The sequence below is a fragment of the Emydura macquarii genome, unplaced genomic scaffold (genome assembly GCF_026122565.2).
Source record: "Emydura macquarii macquarii isolate MOO-44397 ecotype Brisbane River unplaced genomic scaffold, CSIRO-AGI_Emac_v2 contig_1043, whole genome shotgun sequence".
NCBI lineage: Eukaryota > Metazoa > Chordata > Testudines > Chelidae > Emydura > Emydura macquarii.
Genome location: NW_027131180.1, coordinates 10,068,649 through 10,092,489, shown reverse-complemented (window position 1 = coordinate 10,092,489; position 23,841 = coordinate 10,068,649). Strand labels below are relative to the sequence as shown.

Genomic DNA, 23,841 nt, shown 5'->3' with positions numbered 1-23,841 from the left:
ATTCACTATTTTACAACTTAGAATTAATTGTACGGGGAACCTACCAGTTATAATATATGTAAAAGATATCTTGTCAATATTCAGCTATTTTACCTGTTCAATTATACACCCTTATTTTTGTTTTAACCTATGCGTTTATTTACTTGTAAAGTCTTTATTACGGTTGCACTCATTATTCAAGCTTCAATATTGTTCCTTTATTTGCAGAGAGATGCACTGCATAGGCCTACTAAATACCCCCAAAAGTTAAAATCTATGGACTACAATATAGAAGTGAGCATGCCAGAATATTTTGAAATCCCTGAAAAACTGTCCATTCCTGTGTTAGCAACAAGCAGAGTTAATTCTAAAGCCTTTTCGGAGGAAAACCATCAGGCTGTGAAAGGAACAGGTAATAAGCAACTTACTATTTGAACTGCAACTAATAACTTGACATCCTTAACCTTAAACTTTCCTTCTCCTCCCATATAGTCTTTTTTCCCCCTAATTCTTTCCCACTATATCTACAAAAAGTATGTCTACACAGCATTTTGGGCCAAGTGGCAGTGAGCATCCCAGCCCAGGCGGACAGGCTTGAGCTAATGGGGCTTGTGCTAGCGCTCTAAAAATATCTGTATAGACAGTGCTTTGAAGTTGTGTTCATGCTGGAGCTCGGGCTCTGAAGCCAACCCACCTCCCTAGGCTTCTGCTGGCTCCAAAATGTTGAATTGACCTACCCAAAGAGGCCTGTGTATTTCAGTCTCCATTCAACCTTCACTGAAATTCTCATCCTTGTCTTTAATTTCTTTTCTCTTCTCTTCATTTTACCCAAGTCTCAAGTGCCAATATTCTAGCCATCGTAGAATAGTATTGTCCACTCCCCATTCCTGTTCAAAGGGGAACGAACAAACATCAGCTGTTTCCTCAAAAAAGCCCTCTACTGGCTCCTGATTTATTTTAGAATCCAGTTCAAATTTGGCTTATCTAATGGACTTTTGTCTGTGCTTATTTTTGGCTCCCTCTTCTCATCTAGCAGTGGTCTGTATTCTGACACTGCACATTATTTCACCATTATTTCTGCAAAGGCTTTCTTGTCAGTTCTGGCTGTCTGGGCCATCCTTTTTGTATCTCTCGTCATGCTGTCTGGAGGGGCTTACAACCATGAATGCCTACCTCACGGCATACTGTCAAAAACAGAGCAGATATCCCAAACTGGTGGTGTGCTCTATAGTTAGATTTCACTAAGCCAGTAACAAATGTGTACTCCTAGATCACTATAACAGTCTTACAGTGGAGTCACAGACAGTTCCCTTACACTCTCCAGTCTGTCTTGCCACCCAGACAAACTGGACTTAGTGATAAATGGTCACTTACCCCAAAAATCACAAAACATTCAGGTTGCTCCCAGTCCCAAGAGATCAGTCACTCACCCTTGATCAATTGATACCCTAGATCTTACACCAGAGACAATGCCTGTAGCTACTCCTGTAATAAACTATATAAAGATTTATTAACTAGGAAAAAAAAGTGAGAGATATTTACAGGTTAAAGCAAGCAAACATACACACACAAATGAGTTATCTAAGAGTGACAGAGTTGTAGTGATCTGTCAATTCAAAGTGTCTTTCAGGGCAGACCCAGGAGGTAGCTCCTGGGGATCTCTGGCTTCAGTTTTGTGTCTCCAGCCCTGTCAGAGTTCAAACAGTCAAAAAGATTAAAAATTTTCTTGCCACTTCATTTTATTTCCTTCAGTCAGCTTCCAAGTCCACAGCTTCCTTGCAAGTAGCATTGCCAAAGTGCAATAGGGCCATTAACCAATCTGTTGTATTGCAATGTTCCTCAATGACCCATCTGATTTTAATAGTCCTTCTGGATGGGCTGGGGTTCACAAAATCAGAACAAACATTTTCAAAGTTATAAAGCAAAACTTACATATATTCTTAAAGCAGGAAAGGCAGACATTACAAGTGAGATTAATGTGCGCAGCAACTTACAAGCATTTCATAGAGTCTAAACAGTAAATACATTCTTATAAGACTCATACCTATTTTGAGGAAAACTAGCATACAAGTGTACAGGTTAGGTCTCCAGCTGTGAGTTCGTTAATTCTTAACTAGTGCCTGCAGCCTGGGCAAAAGCTGGCATCTGGCCTACCAGCATCACACTGTCCATTTCTTTGTTTTCTAACTCTTATGTTTTCCACTGAGATTTTAAATATTTTCTCCATTGCTGAGCACCTTTTGAATTTCAGTCTCCCTTTGCTCTTAATTTTTTACAACATTGAAAATTCATTATTTAATTCCATAAAACATTTTGAGCAGTTTTTTATAAAAATCTTACTTTTCAGTTTGCTGTAATTTGTGTCCCCTGATATCTGGGCATAGGTATAGTCATGTGTAATAGTCATATGAAACTCATGCTGATGTAGCCTTTTGATTCAAGTTTCAGTGCATTTCTTGTCATCAACTCATGGTAGTGAAAGGCATTTGGAATACTTGTAAGGGTAACATTTGCATTGTCCTGGAACCTTAAAACTCCACCAGTCCTGTGAAAAGTGAGTATTGTCCACAGACCATTGATTGAGAACTGGTGGCCTAATTAGTTATTCAAGATATTACATATGTGCAGCATAGCTGTGACAATTAAATTTACTTTTTGCGTTTGTTTTCTTAAAAAAACGAAAAGCAAAAAATGACGACTCTCCAGTCACATTAATATTTTACAAATGGTCCCAAGTAGGCTTTGAACTTCATGCTTCATTGAGATGTAGTGAGTTTTGCAACTATAGTTCACTCATTGCTGAGGTGAAAAGGATGGAGAAGGAGTGAGTTGGCACTGCTGCTACTGTCATTTTTCTCCAAGATCGTGTTAACTGCATTGCAACACATACAAAAAAGCAACAAATGAGGATAACAGGACAAGAAAAAAATGGAAATTAATTTTTAGTCTCCTGGCTGATTGTTTTCTGTGTGTTTCAACCCTACTCAGATTTATCACAGCAGTAATCCCTGGACCAGACAGGCCAGCCAGTGACAGGCCCGGCTGTGTATTGTGAAATTACAAAAGAAAGTCCTTGCGAGGCTCTGCTAAAATCTAAGGCCCTGATCTGGTGAACAGACCCTTGAAATCGTTGAGACTCTGTATGAGTAATGATTGTTGAATGTTGGTCTCTCTACAGGAAAGGTCCCTAGGCTTGATGGACACCTAGTCACCTGATGAATATGTTGATAAATTATTTTTTATATCTTATTTCTAGGGCTGTCAAACGATTAAAAAAATCAATGGCGATTAATCACAAATTTTTTTTTAAAGAAAAGTCATGAATAATGGCAGTTTTAATCTCACTGTTAATCAATAAAAGAATGCCATTTATTTAAATATTTTTGGATGTTTTCTGCATTTTCAAATATATTGATTTCAGGTACAACACAGAATACAAAGTGTACAGTGCTCACTTTATATTATTATTTTTATTACAAATGTTTACACTGTAAAAAGATAAACAGAAATAGTATTTTTCAATTCACTTCATACAAGTACAGTAGTGAAATCTCTTTATCGTAAAAGTGCAACTTAAAAATGTAGAATTTTTTTGTTACCTAACTGCACTCAAAAACAAATCAATGTAAATCTTTAGAGCCTACAAATCCACTCAGTCCTACTTCTTGTTCAGCCAATCACTAAGACAAGCAAATTTGTTTACATTTACAGGAGATAATGCCTCCTGCTTCTTATTTAGAATGTCACATGAAAGTGACAACAGGCATTCACATGGCACTGTTGTATCCAGTGCTACAAGGTTTATACATGTCAGATATGCTAAATATTCGTATGCCCCTTCATGCTTCAGCTACCATTCCAGAGAACATGCTTCCATGCTGATGAGGCTCGTTAAAAAAAATGCATTAATTAAATTTGTGACTGCACTCCTTGGAGGAGAATTGTACGTCTCCTGCTCCATGGTTTTACTCGCATTCTGCCATATGTTTTGTTTTATGACACTATCGGATGGCAACCCAGCATATGTTGTTTGATTCAAGAACACTTTCACTGCAAATTTGACAAAACGCAAAGAAGATACCAATATGAGATTTCTGAAGATACCTGCAGCACTCGACCCAACGTTTAAGAATCTGAAGTGCCTTCCAAAATCTGATAGGGATAAGATGTGGAAAATGCTGTCAGGAGTCTTAAGAGCAACACTCCGATGCGGAAACTACAGAACCTGAACCACCAAAATAGAAAATCAGCCTTCTGTTTGTGGCATCTGTCTCAGATGATAAAAATGAACGTGTGTTGGTCCTCACTGCTTTGGATCATTATCAAGCAGCACCAGTCATCAGCATGGAAGCATATCCTCTGGAATGATGGCTGAAGCGTGAAGGGGTATATGAATGTTTAGCATATCTAGCATGTAAATACCTTGCAATGCCAGCTACAAAAGTGCCATGCGAATGACTGTTCTCACTTTCATGTGACGTAAATAAGAAGTGGGAAGCATTATCTCCTGTAAATATAACAAACTTGTTTGTCTTAGCAATTGGCTGAACAAGAAGTAGGACTAAGTGGACTTGTATGCTTTAAAATTTTACATTGTTTTGTTTTTTAGTGCAGTTATGTAACAAAACATCTACATTTGTAAGTTGCACTTTCACAGTAAAGAGATTGCACTACAGTACTTGTTTGAAGTGAATTGAAAAATACTATTTCTGTTTATCTTTTTACAGTGCAAATATTTGTAATAAAAATAACAAAGTGAGCACTGTACACTTTGTATTCTGTGTTGTAATTGAAATCAATATATTTGAATATGTGGAAAAACATGCAAAATATTTGTAATACATTTAAATTGGTAATCTGTTATTGTTTAATAGTGCGATTAAAACTGCAATTAATCACAATTAATTTTTTTTAATCGAGTTAATTTGTTCTGAGTTAATTGTTTGAGTTAATTGCAGTTAAGTATGGCCATCAATTATCTTTTATTTTTAATTTTTACACCAAACTTACTAAAGAGACTGCTACTCAGTAAAGACTGTTTACATGCAAAGTTTGAAGACTTATTTGCTCATCCATTTTCAAATTATTGATCAGCAAATAAAGTCTTCTAATGTTGTATTAGGAACATAGTAATGCCATTATGAATCAGACCAGTAATCCATCAAGTCCAGTGTCTTGTCTCTGATAGTGTCCATTACCAGATGATTCACAAGAAGGTGCAAAAAACTCTAGAGTGGTGAATTATAGAACAATCTTCCTAGGGAACGTTTCTTCCTAACTCTTTGATTAGAGGTTGGTTTATGTCCTGAAGCAGGGGAGTTTATATCCCAGCCAAAGTATATGTGTAGTAGTCCGCCCCCCCCCCCCCCCATTCTCCCCCCCTCCACCTTTCATTCTCCAGTATGTTAAAAATGTTAAACTAGGTCTTCACAAAATTTCCAAACTTGCCTCTGGCCTGATCATAGAAAATGTATTATCATAGGACAATATTTCAGACTTATGAATGTGAGAATTTTCATGAAAGTCCCAATGTAGTTTAACTGTAACATTCACTACCAGACAGTACAGTGTTTTATGTATTGTGTTATATAGAAAAAAATGGTGAATTAAATTTTTTCTTTGTGTTTCAGTAGTTTAGTAGATATAGATTTAGCAGTTAGAGTATTTTAAATCAAATCATTGAGATATCACTTTTTTTAGAGTTTCTTGAGGGTAGTGCTAAAATACAAACAGTATCAACATTCTTCTTCTGTATCTCGAACTACGAAAATACAAATAATAAATAATAATAAAACTTCTATTCTGCCACTGTAGTTATAATCTTGTACTGAATAGACTGGTTTTTACTCCTCTTGTATCCTTCGGAATGGGAAACTTTATATTTCCTGTACCAAGATGGCCTTTTTGTTATTTCTCTTGACTTCTGGAACAGTGTGTTCTGTCTTCTGTTCTTGAACTTTTATAAAAACTAAGTTGCCTTTTGTCCTGTCACAAGTATTTACTATAGTGGTTTTGCAGCTTCTTTTGAACTGGTCAATATCATTGTCATTGTTTTTCCGCTTATTAACATTAATCTGAAACCTAAATTCGCCCTATATAAATATGATGTGAAATAATTATCCAGGCATAAAAATTCTTGTGGAAGTTCACATAGCTTTGTAATTTGTGAAGATAAGTGCAAAGGTTGAACTATTGTTATGCAATTGGTTATTATTTCTATGTGTTCTGCCTCTTTCATCAGCTGCTTCTGTTATTATGGGCAGTAATCAACAATTGCTTGTCTACATGAGGAAACTGAATGAAATAGCTATTGAGAAATAAACTATTCCTCAATAGCTATCCCAGAATATTTCCCTTTGTGGACACTCTATTCCAAAATAAATCACGTTATTCCAGAATAATTACTGTGCACTAATTATTCCAGAATAAATGTGTTTTTTATTCTGAAATAGAGTGTCTACATGGATAGCTATTCCAGAATAGCTATTTCAATCAGTTTCCTCATGTAGACAAACCTTAAGAAACGAGGTAGCAACATGATTCCACAATACCTGCAGGAGTGACAGCATCAAGCCATCAGAGAAGGAAAACGGACTAAATGTCACAACAAATGCATGACTAAAGTGAAAGTAAGTAGATAGCTTTATGTTTATTTCTCACACAACTGATATTTAAATACTTCTGCGTTTACCTGGTTGACTTTCATTTTTTTGAGTATTTGGTGATAGGTTACTTTTTCCTGAATTAGCAGAAATGAAAACAGTTTCCAAATGATCTTTGGCAGTTCAAAAATAACCATAAATTAAAATCCACTTGCGTTTTAGGATAGATACTTCGTACTGTACAGATTGTTTTTGACAGTCATTATTAAGGTATCGGAATCTATTCAGATATTTAAAATTTTGGTTTCCAGTACTGACACTAAGCTAAGAAATGGAGGGTGGAGAGGGAGGGGAAAGACTGACTGCATAAAGTTAAGAGAGTGTTGAATACTCAAAATTATTTCTTAAAATTTTACCTTTAATAGCGATTGATGAACGTGTTCTGGGCTCAGTCCTATTTTGTATAAACTCATGGATACGACATATATAGGGCAGAATGTCTTACATGGGACACATGGCCAATTTCTTTATCTAAAAAATTACAAATTCTCAATGTGATTACTGAAATCTGTGATGGATGCAAAAATTCTTGAAAGATAGCAAAATGGAAATCAAATGTCTCAGGGAATCCCTTGCAAGCCTCTTGACAAGATAATGTGTATACACTGCATCTGAAAAGAGCCCTTAGCTTTATTGTGAAGCAGACAACACCTTTTATATAAACCAATTAATGTTGACGCCAATTTAACTCTCCATGTTTTTTACATACTTATGTATACATATTTTTACAAGCTTGTCTTCATGTATTTCACATTTTTATTCATTGGTATCATCATGACTTGATGGTCAAATGAAAAATCTTTGAACCAGAGCTGTAGCAATGACTAGCGTCAACTCCAAGTCCATCCAGGCTCTTGAATTTTCAAAGCACCCACTTGGAATTCATTGTATTGTAGTATAGAACATTACTGTTCCAACACTGTGCTATGTAGGGAATACAAAACTGACTTTATTATACTGCATGAAAATCCTTCTTTTTTTTGTCTTGTCTGAGAAATTTCTATCTTCTTTGTGTTAAACGTGTTTTTTTATGTGTAAGTATCTATGACCTAATGTAATTAAGAGGTATTAACTGTTTACATTTTCTTACCTGTGCTGCTGCATTTATTATTTAAAAAAAAATAAAAGAAAAGTTGTTTAATTATTAATTTGATTTTTTGTAATTAAACTGCTTTCTGATTATGTGAAAGTTGATAATTTATTAGATGATATATTTTGAGGTATCTTAAATTACCTGGGTGTTTTGTCTGGTAGAAGTATTTAAATGGAGAAATGTCTAAAGAAAATGCTCAACTTTACTTAATGAGAAATGCAATTTCTTATACTAAGTATTTTTTAATATTCTGTGTTTACTATAAACACACATTGCATCTCTTTCTGATTTTAACTAAAAATTAGAAAATATACTAAAGTTAGGGACTAGATGCAATATAAATATACAAAAATTTTCAGGAAAAAAATGTTTAATACTTTATTGAGTAACAGTGAAATAATCTCTTTTTACTTCTGCCAGAAAAATACTTAAGATCAGGTTATTCTTTTCTTAGGAAACACAAATGTTAATCTGAAATTCCAATTTAAGATTCTACTTTGTAAAAATACCAAAAATATTCAAATGTACAAAAAGTAACGCAAACAATCTTAATTGCCACATTAATGGCATCTTGAGAATAACCAGAAATTGAGACAACTGTGTCTATCCTTTTATACATGCTCTTCTCATTAATGACCACAAAAACATACAACTTACAAGTCATGGATGATCCCCCTGTACCTTGCCAGACACTCATGGTCCCCAAGAGAACAGGAACAGATTCCCAGACTATTTTTTCAGTCATCCTCCTGGTTTCTAAGTGTGGATTCTTCCTTTCCCCTGCCATCCAGTTCAATCTTCTGTCTTCTAGACTATGGGCTGGTTCACATTTATTGCACGATTCAGCGGCAGTCGACGGGAGTTATGCAAACTATGCAGAGTAGTTTGCATAACTGATGTCAACTGCTCTGCTTCCCTTCTGTGTGCTGTTCACACTGCACTGAGCTGTTCCCGTCGACGCAGCGCTATGCTACGTGAGGGGGTGGACTTACTCAGTTGACTTCCTGATCGATTGAGCGGGTCTCACTGACCGCTCAATCGATCCAGAAAGATCGATCTGGCAGCGGCGATTTTGCCGCCATTAGTATAAACATAGCCTCTGTGTACCTATATCCTAGGTATTCCTTCTCCTGCAGTCCTTCCCATTGTGTTTGTCTGCATCTGACTACCATGCACATTACTGCTCATGAGGCAATGCATGCTCTTCAATGAGTTTTTATAATGCACTCAACCAGCTGATGCATATATTATCAATCTCATGCATGCATTTTAGGCCAATCTTATAGACCCTTATGAACATGAGCAACTTTCTGTGCAGAAGTAGTCCCATATAATTCTGTGGAACAACTCAAATGCATAAATGATTGCAGGATAATGACTTTACATTAGTATGTGTATTGGAGTGGGACCATATCTTTGTATGTGTCTTTATAACACCTATCACAATAGGGCCCAAATTCTGGTTGGGGCATCTGGGTGTTTCAGAAATATAAATATTTAATATTAAATGCATGTAAAATGTGTATACCCTTAAAAATATTTGTATACATCTAAAAAAATACCTGTTTATATATTACAATTGTTAAGTGGATTTATGCCAATGTTTCTGTATTCTCTCAATAATAGTTTTAGATATCTGTTAAGTATTCCTGTACACTCTGAAGCACCTCCATAATTTCTGCATGCACTCTCCCAAAATCTATGAAAGTTGCTTTTGATAGGTACTTTTGGAGAAGTTTGAAGTTTTGTATATGAATCTGATTCAGGGGTATGGTGACCCAAAAAAGTAGAGCCCTGCAAATCTGTGGATATCCGCTTTTTATCCACGGATCATTTTTGCAGATCACAGATCAGATGCTGATACAAATTTTGTATCTGTGCAGGGCTCTACAAAAAGGCATTAAGCAAATTTCTGAAAAATGAATATCAAAGCCCGTATTTCTCTGAAACTTTTTGTGAATTTATTTAGATTTTCCAGGAAATTCTACCCTGGGATGAGATATAATGTGTGAAATTTCAGGTGGATTTGTTAGTTTTTTGGGGGGAAGTACAGTGGGGTCAGAAATCAGGTTTATAAACAACCTTCAACCTTACCTGGGAATGGACATAATCTGCTCATGAAATAAGTGTGTAAACTTTTAGACCTAGCTAATTCATTTCTGAAGCTGTGTGCATGTAGACACAAAAATTATAATTATGTATGCATGTATGGTGTGCATCTTAAAAATATTCCAATAACAGATAAACAGTTTGCTTTTATTTAGTGCTTATGAATGCTTTTGCTCTTTTGTGGTGTTAAAGATTTTATTTTTTAATGTGCTCCATTTTTTAAGCTTGTGCATGAATAACTTAATTAACTTTTCTTATAATGATATTTATTTTTTCTTTGTGTTTGATATTAAATCAATAGTAGTTCAATACTGTGGAATGAAAACAAGGGCAGGTTTTAGCTGCAGGTTAAATTGTGGGGTTTTTTTCTTTTTAGATGTGTAGCTATTTTTTGCTGTTTTTGTTAATTTGTAGTGTCAATTTTTTAGTTGGAAGATTGTTTAGATAATTCTGGGTTTCAGAAAAAAGTGAAGGCAATAGTTTTCTTTTTAAAAAACCTGTATTTCTAGATACACTTTTAATCTAGCCTTAATAAATAAAAAAAATAAACTAGTCAGGGCTTGATCCTGCTGTTTTGCACAAAGACCTCCAAGTGAAGTAAACAGAAGTTCTGAATACAGATAAATAGCAAGATTGGGCATTCCTGAGTTATCAGTATGAAGTAGTCTGTCAACTTTATAAATGGTGAAAGCCCACAAATGGGCTAATTGGTCTTGAGTGGGCCTACAAAACATTTTTTGTCATCCCTTCCACAAACTAAATTGATACTGTCCTTCCAACCACTATGCACAAAGCCAGCGTGAGGACTTGGGCAGGATTAGCTCACTTCCCAAATGTAACTGGAAGGAGAAGGGAGAAATCTTTGGCACATCCTTTCTCTGCTACGAACTCCTGCTGCAGCAGTTCAGAAGATCTGTTCATTCTATTTAATGCTAGCAATCAGTGCACATCTGTTCCTGTTTCCAAGACTGTCTTCACAAGGAAAATGCCTAGAAACATATTTTCTTTATTCAAATGAAAGATGGAAAATCTCCTTTACATTTCAGATCCTCCACAATCTAGGGAGAAATGTGGCTTTCTTGGGATTTAAAGGCCTACTCTGAAAAAGTTAGGGACATGTCTATAATTATGATAATGAAGCCCTTGACAGACCCTATATTCCTAATTATAGAATGTTTCCCAGTGTATACAGCATGCTGTGGAATAATTAAAAGAAAAACTATATACTGTACAGAATAATGTTATGATAATACATATTTCTAAGGCCCCAATTTCCATAATATTTAGTGTCAATATATGGCCCTCTTTGCTTTTGCCTTGTAAATGTGCAAAATATAATACTACAAAATCAGTATTATTCTGCACTCATATTCTGATTTATTATTCATTATTTGTGTTACAGTAGCTCCTAGAGGCTACAACTGACCTGTTCAAAGAGCAGGAGTAATCTGAGAAGGGGAAGATGTGTAAGGGCTATGTGCATATCAGAGAAGTATTCACTAAAAACACTCACCCAGGCACCTGAGTGCTCTTTATGCAGCCAGAGGTTCAGAGAGCCTGCAGAGTAATAACTGTGTGGGTTTTATGGGAGCTAAAGTCAGTTTTCAATGGTGGTGCTCTGGAATTCTCTTCCTGGCCATTTTTCTTTGTTGTACGTGCTGTGTGTATCAACAGGAGCCAGAGCTTGACTTGGAATGTTCATTTTTTCATCTTAAAGGTCAGCTGTGGCCAATACCTGTAAATGTGAATAAAGTTGCAGGAAGCCTCTGCCATTGCTCCAGGGTTACCCACAGTTGCAGATTCTGCATTGTCCTGAGTCCTGCGTCTTGGTCTCTGTTAGGAGCTCCTCCGGCACTGCCACTATTTGATGATCCTAAAGCAGCTCAGTATCTCCAGGGACCCTTGAGTTGCAGATGTCAGTCACAAATATTAGATATATACCCTCAGTCAGAGTTGGTCAGACAATCTCAGCTCTTCTCCCACTCAGTCCTCCCAATAGTAAGATGCAGGCAGCTCTCAAGGACTCAATTGCTAGGAAATGCATTCAGCTGTACTCTGAATTAATTAGATTGCATGAGAGGAAAGTATTCTGATCGGTGTCTTAGGCTACATCTACACTCTGAGGTAAGGGTGTGATTCCCCATCTTGTGTACATATACTTGTAGTAGTTGAATGAGAGCGAGCGCTAGTGTAAATAGCTGCAATAGTGCGGGCAGCAGCTAAGCCATGCCGCATACAAATCCACCTGAAACCAGTGGTATGAACTCGCTGCTGCTGCTGCCCATCTACCATGGTTATATTGTTATTTATACTTGTGAGAGTACTCACTGAGCTACTGCGAGTATGTGTGTATGTGAGCTGGGGAATCACCCCCTAGCTTGTAGTGTAGTCATAACCTAAGAAACACTTTAAAATGGTAGATTTAGTGGGCCAGTTCTCAGTCACAGTGATGTAAATCCAGACTGAGTCCATTGTTTTTAGTGGTAAGAATTTGTCTGAGGGAAGAAGAATTTGGCCCAATACAATATTTTATCTTTTTACACGTGAGTAAACTGAGATGCAGATTGACTTGCCCAAAGTCACACAGTGAGTCAGGAGAGCGGGGAAAAGAAAGCAGAAGACCTCTCAAGTCCCTTTTATAGCCACTTAAACGCTGCCCCATATTGGAGAGGCTATAAAAAAGGCTCTACCCTTACTTTTAGGATTATTAAATTTATATTAGAGCAGAATGGAGTTTCTTGTGTAGCCTGACATTGGACTGCCCATTGTATTTTTGTGAGAAGCCAATCCAATGCACTCAGCTTGTGTGAGGGAATCCATTGTTACACTAAAATAAAAAAGACAAAAGAGACACAAAATGCTGTCTCCATTTTTAAAGCACAAAGCAGAATGTCTCTTCAGAAAACTTGCATAAAGCCATGCTAGCCTGTCACTTAAGAAGTTACCTCGAAGCCCAGGAGAGACAGCAGTTCAGTGCTATAGTAGCAGTTAATTTCTGCTACTGAGAGTGAAGAATGTCTCCTTGTTTGGAAGTATGTGTGATCTTTACATGAGGGTAAGGGGCAGGATGTCAGAAAGATGGAGATGGAAATTGTGAATCAAGACTGTTAAAGTATTACATTACAACATTAAGGCTTCTATGTTTTCTGCTTCTTGGTCTGGAGTCCTGCCCCCTACCACATTAGCTACTGACCATGAAATGTAGGGGTTTTTTTTAAGGAGAAAGATTAATGAACTGTACAAAGCAATTGAAACACATTGCCATTTTTGAAGCACAGACTTTAATTAATTGTGTTCCAGTTATCAGCAGGAGGTAAATCCTGCTTCCTCCTGTGCAGTTCATAGCAGGCCTCAGATGTAGCGGAATCAGTGTGTTGCTGCTGCATTGTGGAGGAAGGACTGGATTTGGGGAGCCTGTGTAAAGGGTTCACTCTTTCTGCATGCTGAAGGGCTAGTGTGCATATCTTAGTGTAGAACATAGTAATTTCCAGAATTTGATCAGGCCATTGGCTCTTCTAGTGCACCATCCTATCTGTAACAGAGGCCAGAACCAGCCCTATAATTTGCCTTTGTGGGATAAACTGCCCCCAGAGAAAAGTTCTTCCTAATTTCCAGTCATTTGACACTGGACATGGTCTGAACTATGACAATTTATATTCCTTCCAAAATGATTGTTTTTTAATGGTTACTATTGCAAATCTGGACATTTTTAAAATCTGTATAAATGTCCATTCTTTTTTTCAATCCTGATAAACTCTTTATCTCAATTATGTCTTGTGGCTATGAGTTACAGTTTAATTGTGCATTGTTTAAAAAGTATATTATGTTACGGGTCACCGAGTGGCGCTGTTACATATAGTGTCCCAAGTTCTTGATGTTTGCTCTTGGGAAGACATTCTGTGTTGTTAGTTTTGGATATAGAAGGTTCAGAGCAGAGGGAGATGTGGAAGCAGCCGGAGAGTTTGCTTTCTGCCTTGGTCTCTGATTAGAGACAAGTAGTCTCAAGGCAGAGTTGCTCCCTGAGCTCAGAGCATTGATGTTGGGTTGAGGTTGCTGGAAGAAGGAGTTGCCTTGCATGTGCTATTTGACAATCAAGATTCAGCACTGGTGTACGTGTGTAAATAATGTAAGTTACACTTAGAGTATATCCATTGAAAACCAACCTGCAAACAGGCATACATTTGCTACCCCGTGGCAGCAGGATGACACTGGTGGCAGAATGGGGTGCTGGTGTCATAACAAAGGAGCAACAAGCATTTCTTTTAGTCACTCTTGAGTTGCCACCTTTCAATTTCATTGAATGTTCCCTTGTACTTGTATTGAGACTGCATAAATAGAACTTACTGAAGGGCCTTTTCTCTGCCATTCATTATTTTCTATACTTTTGTTGTGTCTGTATATTAATCTCCTCTCTAAAATAAATAATCCCAATCCTTTCAAGATCACTTTGAGACATTTTCCATTTTATTAATCATTCTTATCACTGCTTCTGATACCCCTCTAATTCTATAATATTAATTTGAGACAGGTTCTCCAAAACTGCACACAGTATTCCAGATGACGCTGTACCCTAGTCACATAATGGCATTATAATATTTTCTGCATTCTCCATCTCATTCCATATGCATTTTAATGTTTGCTTTTTTGATTACTGCCTCACATTGAGCAGAGATCTTCACTGTACTGCCCCTGTTGTTTTTGTTGTTTTGTTTTTCCTAAATTGACACGGTTAATTCAGAACCCAGTAAGGTGTATGGATAGTTCAAATAATGTCCTCCAATGTGCATTACTTGGCATTTATCAATATATAATTTCATTTTCCATTGTGTTGCCCATTTACCCAACTTAGTTAGGTTGAGAATGAGGCAGGTACAGGGAGGATCTGGAGGAGAGGCCTTTGTCAAGCAGACTCTTGAAGTGGTAACTTAAACTTTGGACCCAAAAATAACCAGGATGGTGACCCAAAGTCTCCATCTAGCCTTCTACTTGCAGTAATTTTACTGTGAAGGGAGAGGATTTCAGGTTAACTCACAATATGTGTGCAGCGGGAGAGAGCTTGGAAAATATGAATTCCACCATTGAAAATATATTGCCAAATAGATACAACTGGGTCATGGGCAGTCAAACCCAGGGGTAAGAAAAGGAGTTGGGAGTCAAGCTTAGTCAGGTACCAGAGTGTCAGACTCGGAAACAGGCCAGAGGGTAAACCAGGAGTGAGACATCAGGCGGGCTCAGAAGCTGGAGCCAGGGTCTGAAGCAAGACAGGCAAGCAGTCTGTATTGTTTCTCAGCCAACTCCCTGTCATGGCTTCCTGTCTTAAGTACCAGTTTCAGCCAATCAGTAGGCTGTGAGGAGTTGCCACTCATGTCCTGCTGGGCAGTACTTCCTGCTGGGCCCAGCCTCATAGGGTCCTCCTGTGGAAGCCTGCGTAAGTCTCCTTTGGTGATGTGGAGATGACAGCAGCTCAGAATGCTAATGCTCCCAAGTTCTAACCCTACAAATTCTTACATGCAAGTCTGTAGCAGATAGTAAAGGGGTGTTGAGAGTTCTGAGAATTGCAGCTGGAGCAATAGCTTCAATGTAATTTACTTGCCAGAAGCCTTTTTTGGGAACTTGCTGACAGGTGTCTTATATGTCCACTTGAAAAATAGCCAGAGAATGATGGACTGGATGCATTGGACCCTCCTGATTCTGAGACTATTGCCAGGATAGAGCAATAAAGAAAAATAGTTGTACAACTGCACAGTTCCAAAGGCAAAGAGCCTGGAGTCAGTTCAGTGGTAGGAAAGACTGGAAGTTGAAAGAGGTATGGGAACTGCACTAACATAAAGCAGTTGGTCCAGCTTCAAGTACAAAGAAAAAAACCATGAAGATTAAAAAGCATCTGAAAGAAATAAACATGACATATGTATTGTTGTGATTAGCCACACTGAAGGTAGTTCAGGGTGCATCATGTCACACACTCAGGAAGCTGTGAGATGTTACAGCATTCATCTGTCGCCTAGGAGAGGAAAGACCAGCCTGGTGAGCAACCAGATGACTAACACAACCAGGAGGTATAAAGGTTGAAAACTTTCCTGACAGAAGCTGGTATTTAAGCATAGGATCTCTGTTTAAATGGTATTTGTTGTCAAGTTAAAAATAAGTGTTTGTGTTGGCAGTAATGAGGAAAGTCTAGAGGTGAGTTAGAAGAGTTACAATGGCTCTGCTCAGAGAGATTAATTTATATGATATGCAGAGAAAGCTTTGTCTAAGAAGGAGAGATGACTTCAGAAATCTACCCCCACAACTCTAACGCCAAGTTACCAGCATTTTATCCACATAACATAATGTCATTGTCTAGCCAGTGATCCTGAGTGCAGGTCACTGTTGCTTAGCAACTTCTCAGACAAGATTTCTACAGTTTAACCCCTATGGAGGCACATACATCAAAGTTTTAAAATATTAATTATTTGAAATTACTAAACACTGTTAAACTGCTTTGGAGAAACTATAGCAAGTCAAAGAAGTGGTTATTTTTCTGTTCTTTTTTTTTTATTTGTTGATGAGAAAAGGGAGGGACAAGAACCCCAGGAAATAATATAACTAAATATTTGGGGTTGGGGAGGCGTATGGACTAAAAGGGAATTCTCAAAGGGATTAGTTAGTACCACAAAAAATACCAAAGTTATTTGTAGATAAGACAACCTTTTGGACATTCAGAAAAATAGTCTTAAGTATGTACTTGAAGGAAGAGAACTAGAGGAAGTAAATCTCTGACAACACATGTCAAACAAATGGGAGTTGGGAGTAGGTTGTCTATAAAGGGGTTACAACCTGAGGAATGGTTGAAAAGGTAGTTGGGATGGGTAACCTGTAGAGTGACTACAGGCTTGTGCTATGTCCAGTGCAAAGAAATAGATATTATAAGTAAATTCAGCTCACTTATTTGCTGATGGGGCAGGATAAGAATTGTTCTGCTGAATAGAGAATATATTGTTATGGCAGGAGTCACCAGCTGGGAATGAAATCCTGGCCCTATTGGAGTCAATGGGAGTTTTGCCATTGACTCCAGTGGACCCAGGATTTCACGCAGTCTTGTATCATTTTTCTCAGGATGTGAGTACCTTCTTTGAAAAAATGCTGTGGTGGTGGTAGTTTTGTGATGTAGCTTTATGGGGACCTGTTGCAAACAGCAAGGAAGAGCTTCAGGCAAGAAGCAAACTAATCAAATTCTTGGTGTAGAGTTGCTTCCTGGGAATTGGGCATTAATGTTCAGGCTGTGATTCCTGAAAGAGGGGATTGCCTGCATGCTGTTTGTGACTGCCCCTGTTTGAGGACTGGCATTTATAATGTAAATAAACAAGTTACACTAAAAATACATTGACTCAGCATCATTGATATCTTCTCCACTGAAAACCAACCTGCAAGGCCCCGAAATCTGCTACTGCTCAGCAGAGGGGCAACCTTACACATTATAAATGATAGGAATTGAAGTCCAAAGTAAAATTCTAGAATTATTAAAAAGTAAGCAATGTGATGTGGGATTAATCTAGTAGAGACAATTTATTAAACAAAGTACAAAAATTATTGAGGCAATAGGGTGTGTGAAACTTTTTCAGCAGCATAATGGTAAAGGTTAGTGTCACACTGTCTGGAGTGGCTCACAACCATGAGTGCCTACCACAGGGCAGACTGTCAAAAACAGGGTAGACACCCAAACTGGTGGTGTGTTCTATAATTAGATTTTACCAATCCAGTAACAAATATGAATTCCTGGATCACTGTACGAGTCTTACCGTGGAGTCACAAACAATCCCCTTAGGTTCTCCAGTCTATCTTGCCACCCAGTCAAGCTGGTCTTAGTGATAAATGGTCACTTACGCCAAAAATCATAAAACATTCAGGTTGCTTTCAGTTCCAGGAGACCAGTCACTTATCCGAGATCAATTGGTACCCTCGATCTTACACCAAAGACGGAGCCTGTAGCCAATCATGCAATAAACTATCTATAAGTTTATTAATGAGGAAAAAAAATACAAGCGTTATTTGCAGATTAAAGCAAGCAAGCATATAAACACAAATGCATTACCATCTATGATTCCTAAAGATGACAGATGTAATAATTTATTAATCTAAAATGTCTTTCAGGGCAGATCCAGGGATAAACTCTCTAGATCTGCATTAGTTTATTGTCCCTGGCCCTGTGAGAGTTCAAACAGCAAAGAAATGAAAATATTTCTTGCGACCCTGTTTTATCTTTTACATTTGGCCTTCCAGTCCATGAAATGAGCTCCCTTGCAAGTTGATTTCCAAGACATGATAGGGCTATTCACCAGTCAATCCTTTGTATTGTGATGTTCCTTAATGGCCTGTTTAATCTTGATAGGCCTCCTGAATGGGCGGGGAGGACAATTCTCATATCTGGGTTCAAAAGTTCAGAGCAAACATTTTTAAAGTTATAAAGCAAAACTTACATAATTCCTTATAACATGGAATACAGACACTATAAGTGAGATTAATGAATGCCGCAATTTACAAGCATTTCACGGAGTCTGAACACTAAATACATTCTCATAAGACTAATACCTGTTTTGGACAAAACTAATATATACAGGTGAGCTGGTTTGGTTTCCAGCTCTGAGTCTGTCAGTTCTTAGCTAACACCTATTGCTTTGGCCAGTGCTAGCTCTTGGTTTACCAGCATCACAGTTAGTAGAATAACTGTCATCATAAATAGAGCTTTTTCCTGATAGGAGATCATCCTTGTGTCCTAGAAGAGAGAGCTAAAGGTTATTTTAGCAACTGTTGTAATATTTGTCTGTGGGCTTGCCTACACTTACCTCCGAGATTCAGCAGCAGTCGACCGGAGTTACGCAAGTTACGCAAAAAACTTCCGTAACTCCCGTCGACTTCTCTGCTTCTCTTCTACGTGCCGTCTTCACTGCACTGTGCCGACAGGAACTGAGTTCCCATTGATGCAGCGCTACACCACTTGAGAAGGTAGTCTTAATATGTTGATTTCTGGATTGACTGAGTGGGTCTTCACTGACTGCTCAGTCGATCCAGAGAAATCGATTTGTTGTCGGCAAATTTGCCACTGTCAGTGAAGATGTAGCCTGAATCTTTCTTCCCCACATGTTGTGTGTTGCCTGTCTTTAAGGGTAGTGGGGAGGGAAAGAAAGGGGAGGGGAGAAACATGGAAATAACAAAATATGTTTATATTGCCATCCTAATCACAATGCCTGTGTGTTTATACCATTCCCCTACTCTTCACTGATTTTTGCTTTTTTGTATTTTAAACTCTTCTGGTAGGGACAGTCTCTTACTGTGTTTGTATAGCACCTAGCCTAATGGGATACTGATTCTGATTTGGGAGGTACCCTAATGCTACCCCTAATAATATATAAGATAATAGATAGAGGAGGACATTTTCTTTGGGCTTCTAGTCTAAACTGACCGTGTGGACATTTAATGTTTGTATTATGGTAGCATCCAGAGACCCCAAAAAGTAGTCACATTGAAATTTGTCAAAAGCACCAATTTCACACCCTCTACTGTTTCAAAAAGTATGATGATATCTTTAATACCTCAAAGTGCTCAGGATCCATAAGTTTACATTGAATCCAAAAAAACCAAGACTCAGTTTTACACCCGATCAAAAAGCAGTATCTTCAACAGCAGTGCACTGCCCTCAGCATCAGGCTAGGATGTTGTTAACATCTGTGATAACTTAAAAAAATGTGTTTCCTACTGAATTGTCACACCTAAAGTGTAAGTCTTATCAGAATATTTTTCCTGTACTATAATAGACTAAAATTTTAGTTAGAAAAACCAGACATTTTTATAGTTTCATTGCCAGAGCTTGCAATGCAGTGCAGAACAACCAGCCAAACAAGAATTACATTTCAGATAATTATTTGGCAGTATTAAAAAGACTGCTACCCCATGCCATACATTTATCACTGAGGGTGGAAATACTTCCTAATTTTTTTAAGTTCTTTTACACTCATTACATTGATCAGACATGCTAAGTAGAAACTCTTTTTATCTACAGTATTTTGTTACACAAGGTTCACATATTTTAATAACACTTTCAAATAATTGTATTTTGACTGAATAAATATTTATATGTTTTAAAATATTCATTCATATTTTTTTCAAGAACTGGGATCAGCCTTATCTTTTTCCCTGTATGTCTTCTAAATGTTACCTCAGATTGTTGCTTGCTGTTGGGTTTAATCAGAGCAATCTTTTATTTCAAAGTAATTTCCTGGGGCTTTAAATCTATTTTTCAGTACGCTGTTATCAGTGATCCTGTTGCTTTCCTGCTAATATTCCATTGCCGACGTGCTGTATATGTGCTCTAGCATTTTGTTTTACATTAAAAGAAAAAAAAGGAAATTTCTTGTGTAAGATTAACCAGTAACCTCCCTGTGTTGATCAACTTTTACTTACTCTTAAGAGCGTCACTTACTATATACATTCTGAGATTGCAAATTATTTCTCATGTCTCCTTATCATATTAGGACTCCATCACAAAGATCACTTCTGATTACTTAATTTCCATTACTATACTCATAACTGAGCTACATTTTACTGCCTTACTTATCCAGAATATTGGACAACAGATGCAAGTAAGAAGTACTTGGTGAGGGTCCTTTCACATCTCTTCCTTCAAATAAAGCTATATTGAAAGTAATTCTACTTTAAAAAGTGACTGTGTGAAAATTTTATCTTTGTCTTTAGGTCTTAATAATTTGTATGTCAAATGTGTTCAGTTAACAAGAAAAAGATTTTAACCGCCAGTCTTGCAAACTCAACATGTAAAGTAAAGTTCAAGGTGGGTTCTTTCCTTGTGTATTAACACTAATAGTGTAAAGAAGGGAGTGCAGCCTCCATCTGTCTCAGTTCCTTCTCTGAGGCAAAGAGCATTAAGAATTTCTCCTTCTGTTTTGCCTGTTACCGACACCCTTAACCGCATTTTTTCTTAGTTCTTTAGTTTAGCATTTAAAAATGAAAGAATTTACCACAGGTAACCAAGCCAAAGAATGGCATCAAGAAAGCTCCGCTTGTTCAGGCCTTTATTCAGAATCCTGTGTACAGGACTGCAGCTCGGTGTACCTAGGAGAGGCTCACACACCTTGGTAGTGTGCTGCCTGTTAGGCATTCACACCCAGAATACATCAGGATAGACCGTTAAGGCTTCAGGCCTGCTTCATCAGTAAGGCCTTTAAGGCACAGGCATGAAGTTTCAGATTGATGATCTAAGTTCTTTTAAAGCTACTTTGGCAATGAAACTATCGACCACTAAATGAGTGAAATCTTTAACACTATCTTTGGCTTTGGCACTGCCTTTAACACTCTCCCATGGGAGAGACTCTGACACCAGGAGTTTGAAGCTGGTGACTCAGTTGGCACTGGTGATGTCCACTCCTTGTTATTGATTGCCTTGGGCACTATGTGCTCTGAGCCCTCAGCCTCCTTTGGTTCAGGCCTCGAATGGTGTCAAGAACATCTTGCATTCTGTGGACTCAATGGACATTGTGTAATCAAAATGGTACTACTCACTTCTCTGCCACAAAGCAAAGAGATCTTTGAAGAAGAACAAAAGGACAATTACTGGTGACTATTCTAATTTGAAAGTCACCTTTGTGCATTAAGACTTCCGGCCCACTCTTCCCTCTATCTCAGTTTTCTTATCCCACTGTACAACTCCATGGATCAAGACAAGGAACTGAGGTGGTCAAGGGCTACACTCATAGCCTGAGTTTACATCACTAGGGGATGCTTGTGCAGCCCTAGTGGACACAGTTTTGATAGAGGTTTTGACACATGTGAAAGCACTGAGGCAACTCTCAAAGGCCAATAGTTACCATTAAGGAACCTTTTTAAAAAAAAAAAAACCAAATATGTCTTTGTTGACACACGTGCACTCCCACTGCCTTCTTTTAAAGCTGACTGTGCCACCTGGGCAATGGGTAGACAGATCTAACTAACTGGAATTTAGTAAAAAATTCTGTTGATGATACACACAAGAAGGAATTGAGTTTGACTTTTATTCCTAGTGGTATTGGTCTTCCAGGGCAGGTATAAAAAGCAGAAAAATCATATCTTGGTTGCTATCATAAATAGATAAACTCTACATGTCAAAAATAGATCCACTGAGTGGAAAGCTGCTATTTTTATAGTTACTTTTCAGGGTAGAATCACCATTTAAAACTTGAATTATTAGCCACATTGTATAGAAATTATATTTTTGTATCTTCAATATAATTGTCAGAATATTGCTTTTAATTGGAAATATAATTTTTCATGGTCTATTTGTGATACATTTGTATGTGTGCAGTCCTGATTCTTTCAAATATCTCTTATCCAGAAGGAGATTTCTTGCTCTGCAGGGTAAATTCCATTCTCTAACGAGTTCCTGTAAAAAAGGACATTCTTTGCTTTCAGATGAATAGGATTTTTAAAGGGCCAGGATTGAATTAATTATTTTAGTCATTTTTAAGTCTGTAAGCTATAGTTTACCTTCAGTACACGTACTGTTCATTTCTACCAATACAGTATTAATTTGGGGTGGGGCTGCAATTGTATTAGAATTGCTTTCTGGCATTCTAAAACAATTTAAAACCTGTTGTTTGTCTTTGAGGCAATGAAGGACTAACTGGATATTATAGGTACAGTAAATAAATACCAAATGGAGGATTGCTAGATCAATTATGTAAAACAGAAGTGTTGCAGAAGAACTGAAAGGTTTTAGGGATTAACATGTTGTTTGTTAAAACTCTAATGTAATTTTTTAATACTTTCTTGATATTACAGAACATTTTTACAATTTTTAAGCTTTCATTTAAAACTGTGCTTTAAAGAAAATTGTGTCAAAGCTGATTATATTAGGTATGGGTGAGCAACGTCCTATACTTCAGCAAAAATATTGAACCAAAACCTTCCTCTTCATCCTTTCAATCCCATTTTCTAGCAGGTCCGTTAAAAACAAGTTAGATCCAAATACCAGGTTAGGTCTTGTAGATTGATCTATTAGGCAAAAACCCTAACAAATTCTTGTGGCATTTCTAAATAAAAGTCACATAACAAGAGGAATAGGAGGAGTTAAGGGAGAATCTAGTAGGCAGATCTCAGAAAATCTGGATTTCCTGCACAGTCAGTTGTTGAGGACCAACTCCAAAGGACCCAAGCTTTATTGTATGACCTTATCCCACTTCTTTCCCCCAAACTCCTACACTATGTAAAGGAGGCTCAAGTGGGGTGTGGGTGAGAGAATAAATAGTGGCTGAAATTATCTGATTTTTGGGTGCCTTCTTTTTTGGATGCCCAGCTTTTGACTAAGTTTGGGCATAATTTTCAGAGGTGTCGAGCACCAACAACTTTAGTGTAAATCAGTGGAAATTATTTTTGCTCAGCACCTCTGCAAAGCAAGAGTTTGGGCACTCACAGTCACGAGGAATCTTCAGACAATGGGGATGATTGCTCCAATAATCTGTTTTTGGCCTGGTGTTGTTCAATATCTTTATCAATGGTCTAGAAGAAAATATAAAAAATTACTGGTGAAGTTTGAAGATGACAAAAATTAACAGTGGTAAATAATAAGGATGGATCAGTTATACAGAGTAACCTGGATAGCGTGGTCAGTTGAGATTCCTTGAATAATATGCATTTTAATATAGCTTGTATAAGGTTATGTTTCTAGGAACAAAGAATATAGATCATACTTACAGGATAGGGGGCTATATTTTGTAAAGCAATATCTCTGAAAAGAACTTATTGGTCATGGTGGATAATCAACTAATGTAGTGTGAAGTATGATGTTGTGGCTAAGAGAAAATGCAATGCTTGGATTTATAAACAGGGGAATATTGAATAGAAGTAGGAAGGTGATATTCCCACTGTATATGGCATTACTGAGACCATTACTGGAACACTGGGTCCAGTTCCATTGTCCACACTTCAGAAAGGAGGTGGATGAATTGGAATGGGTTCAGAAAAGAATGATTTGAG

General features: G+C 37.5%; 1 protein-coding gene across 1 annotated transcript in view; it reads left to right on the top strand.

Annotated features, from left to right (window-relative positions):
• The first annotated feature begins 273 nt into the window (after positions 1-273).
• The window catches only part of LOC137150973 (cilia- and flagella-associated protein 47-like), a 286,880-nt gene continuing 263,312 nt past the window's right edge, over positions 274-23,841 (top strand). The window contains exon 1 of the mRNA XM_067545102.1: positions 274-391. Coding sequence (XP_067401203.1) covers positions 280-391 — 112 coding nt within the window. The 5' untranslated portion in view covers positions 274-279. The remainder of the gene's footprint in view (positions 392-23,841) is intronic.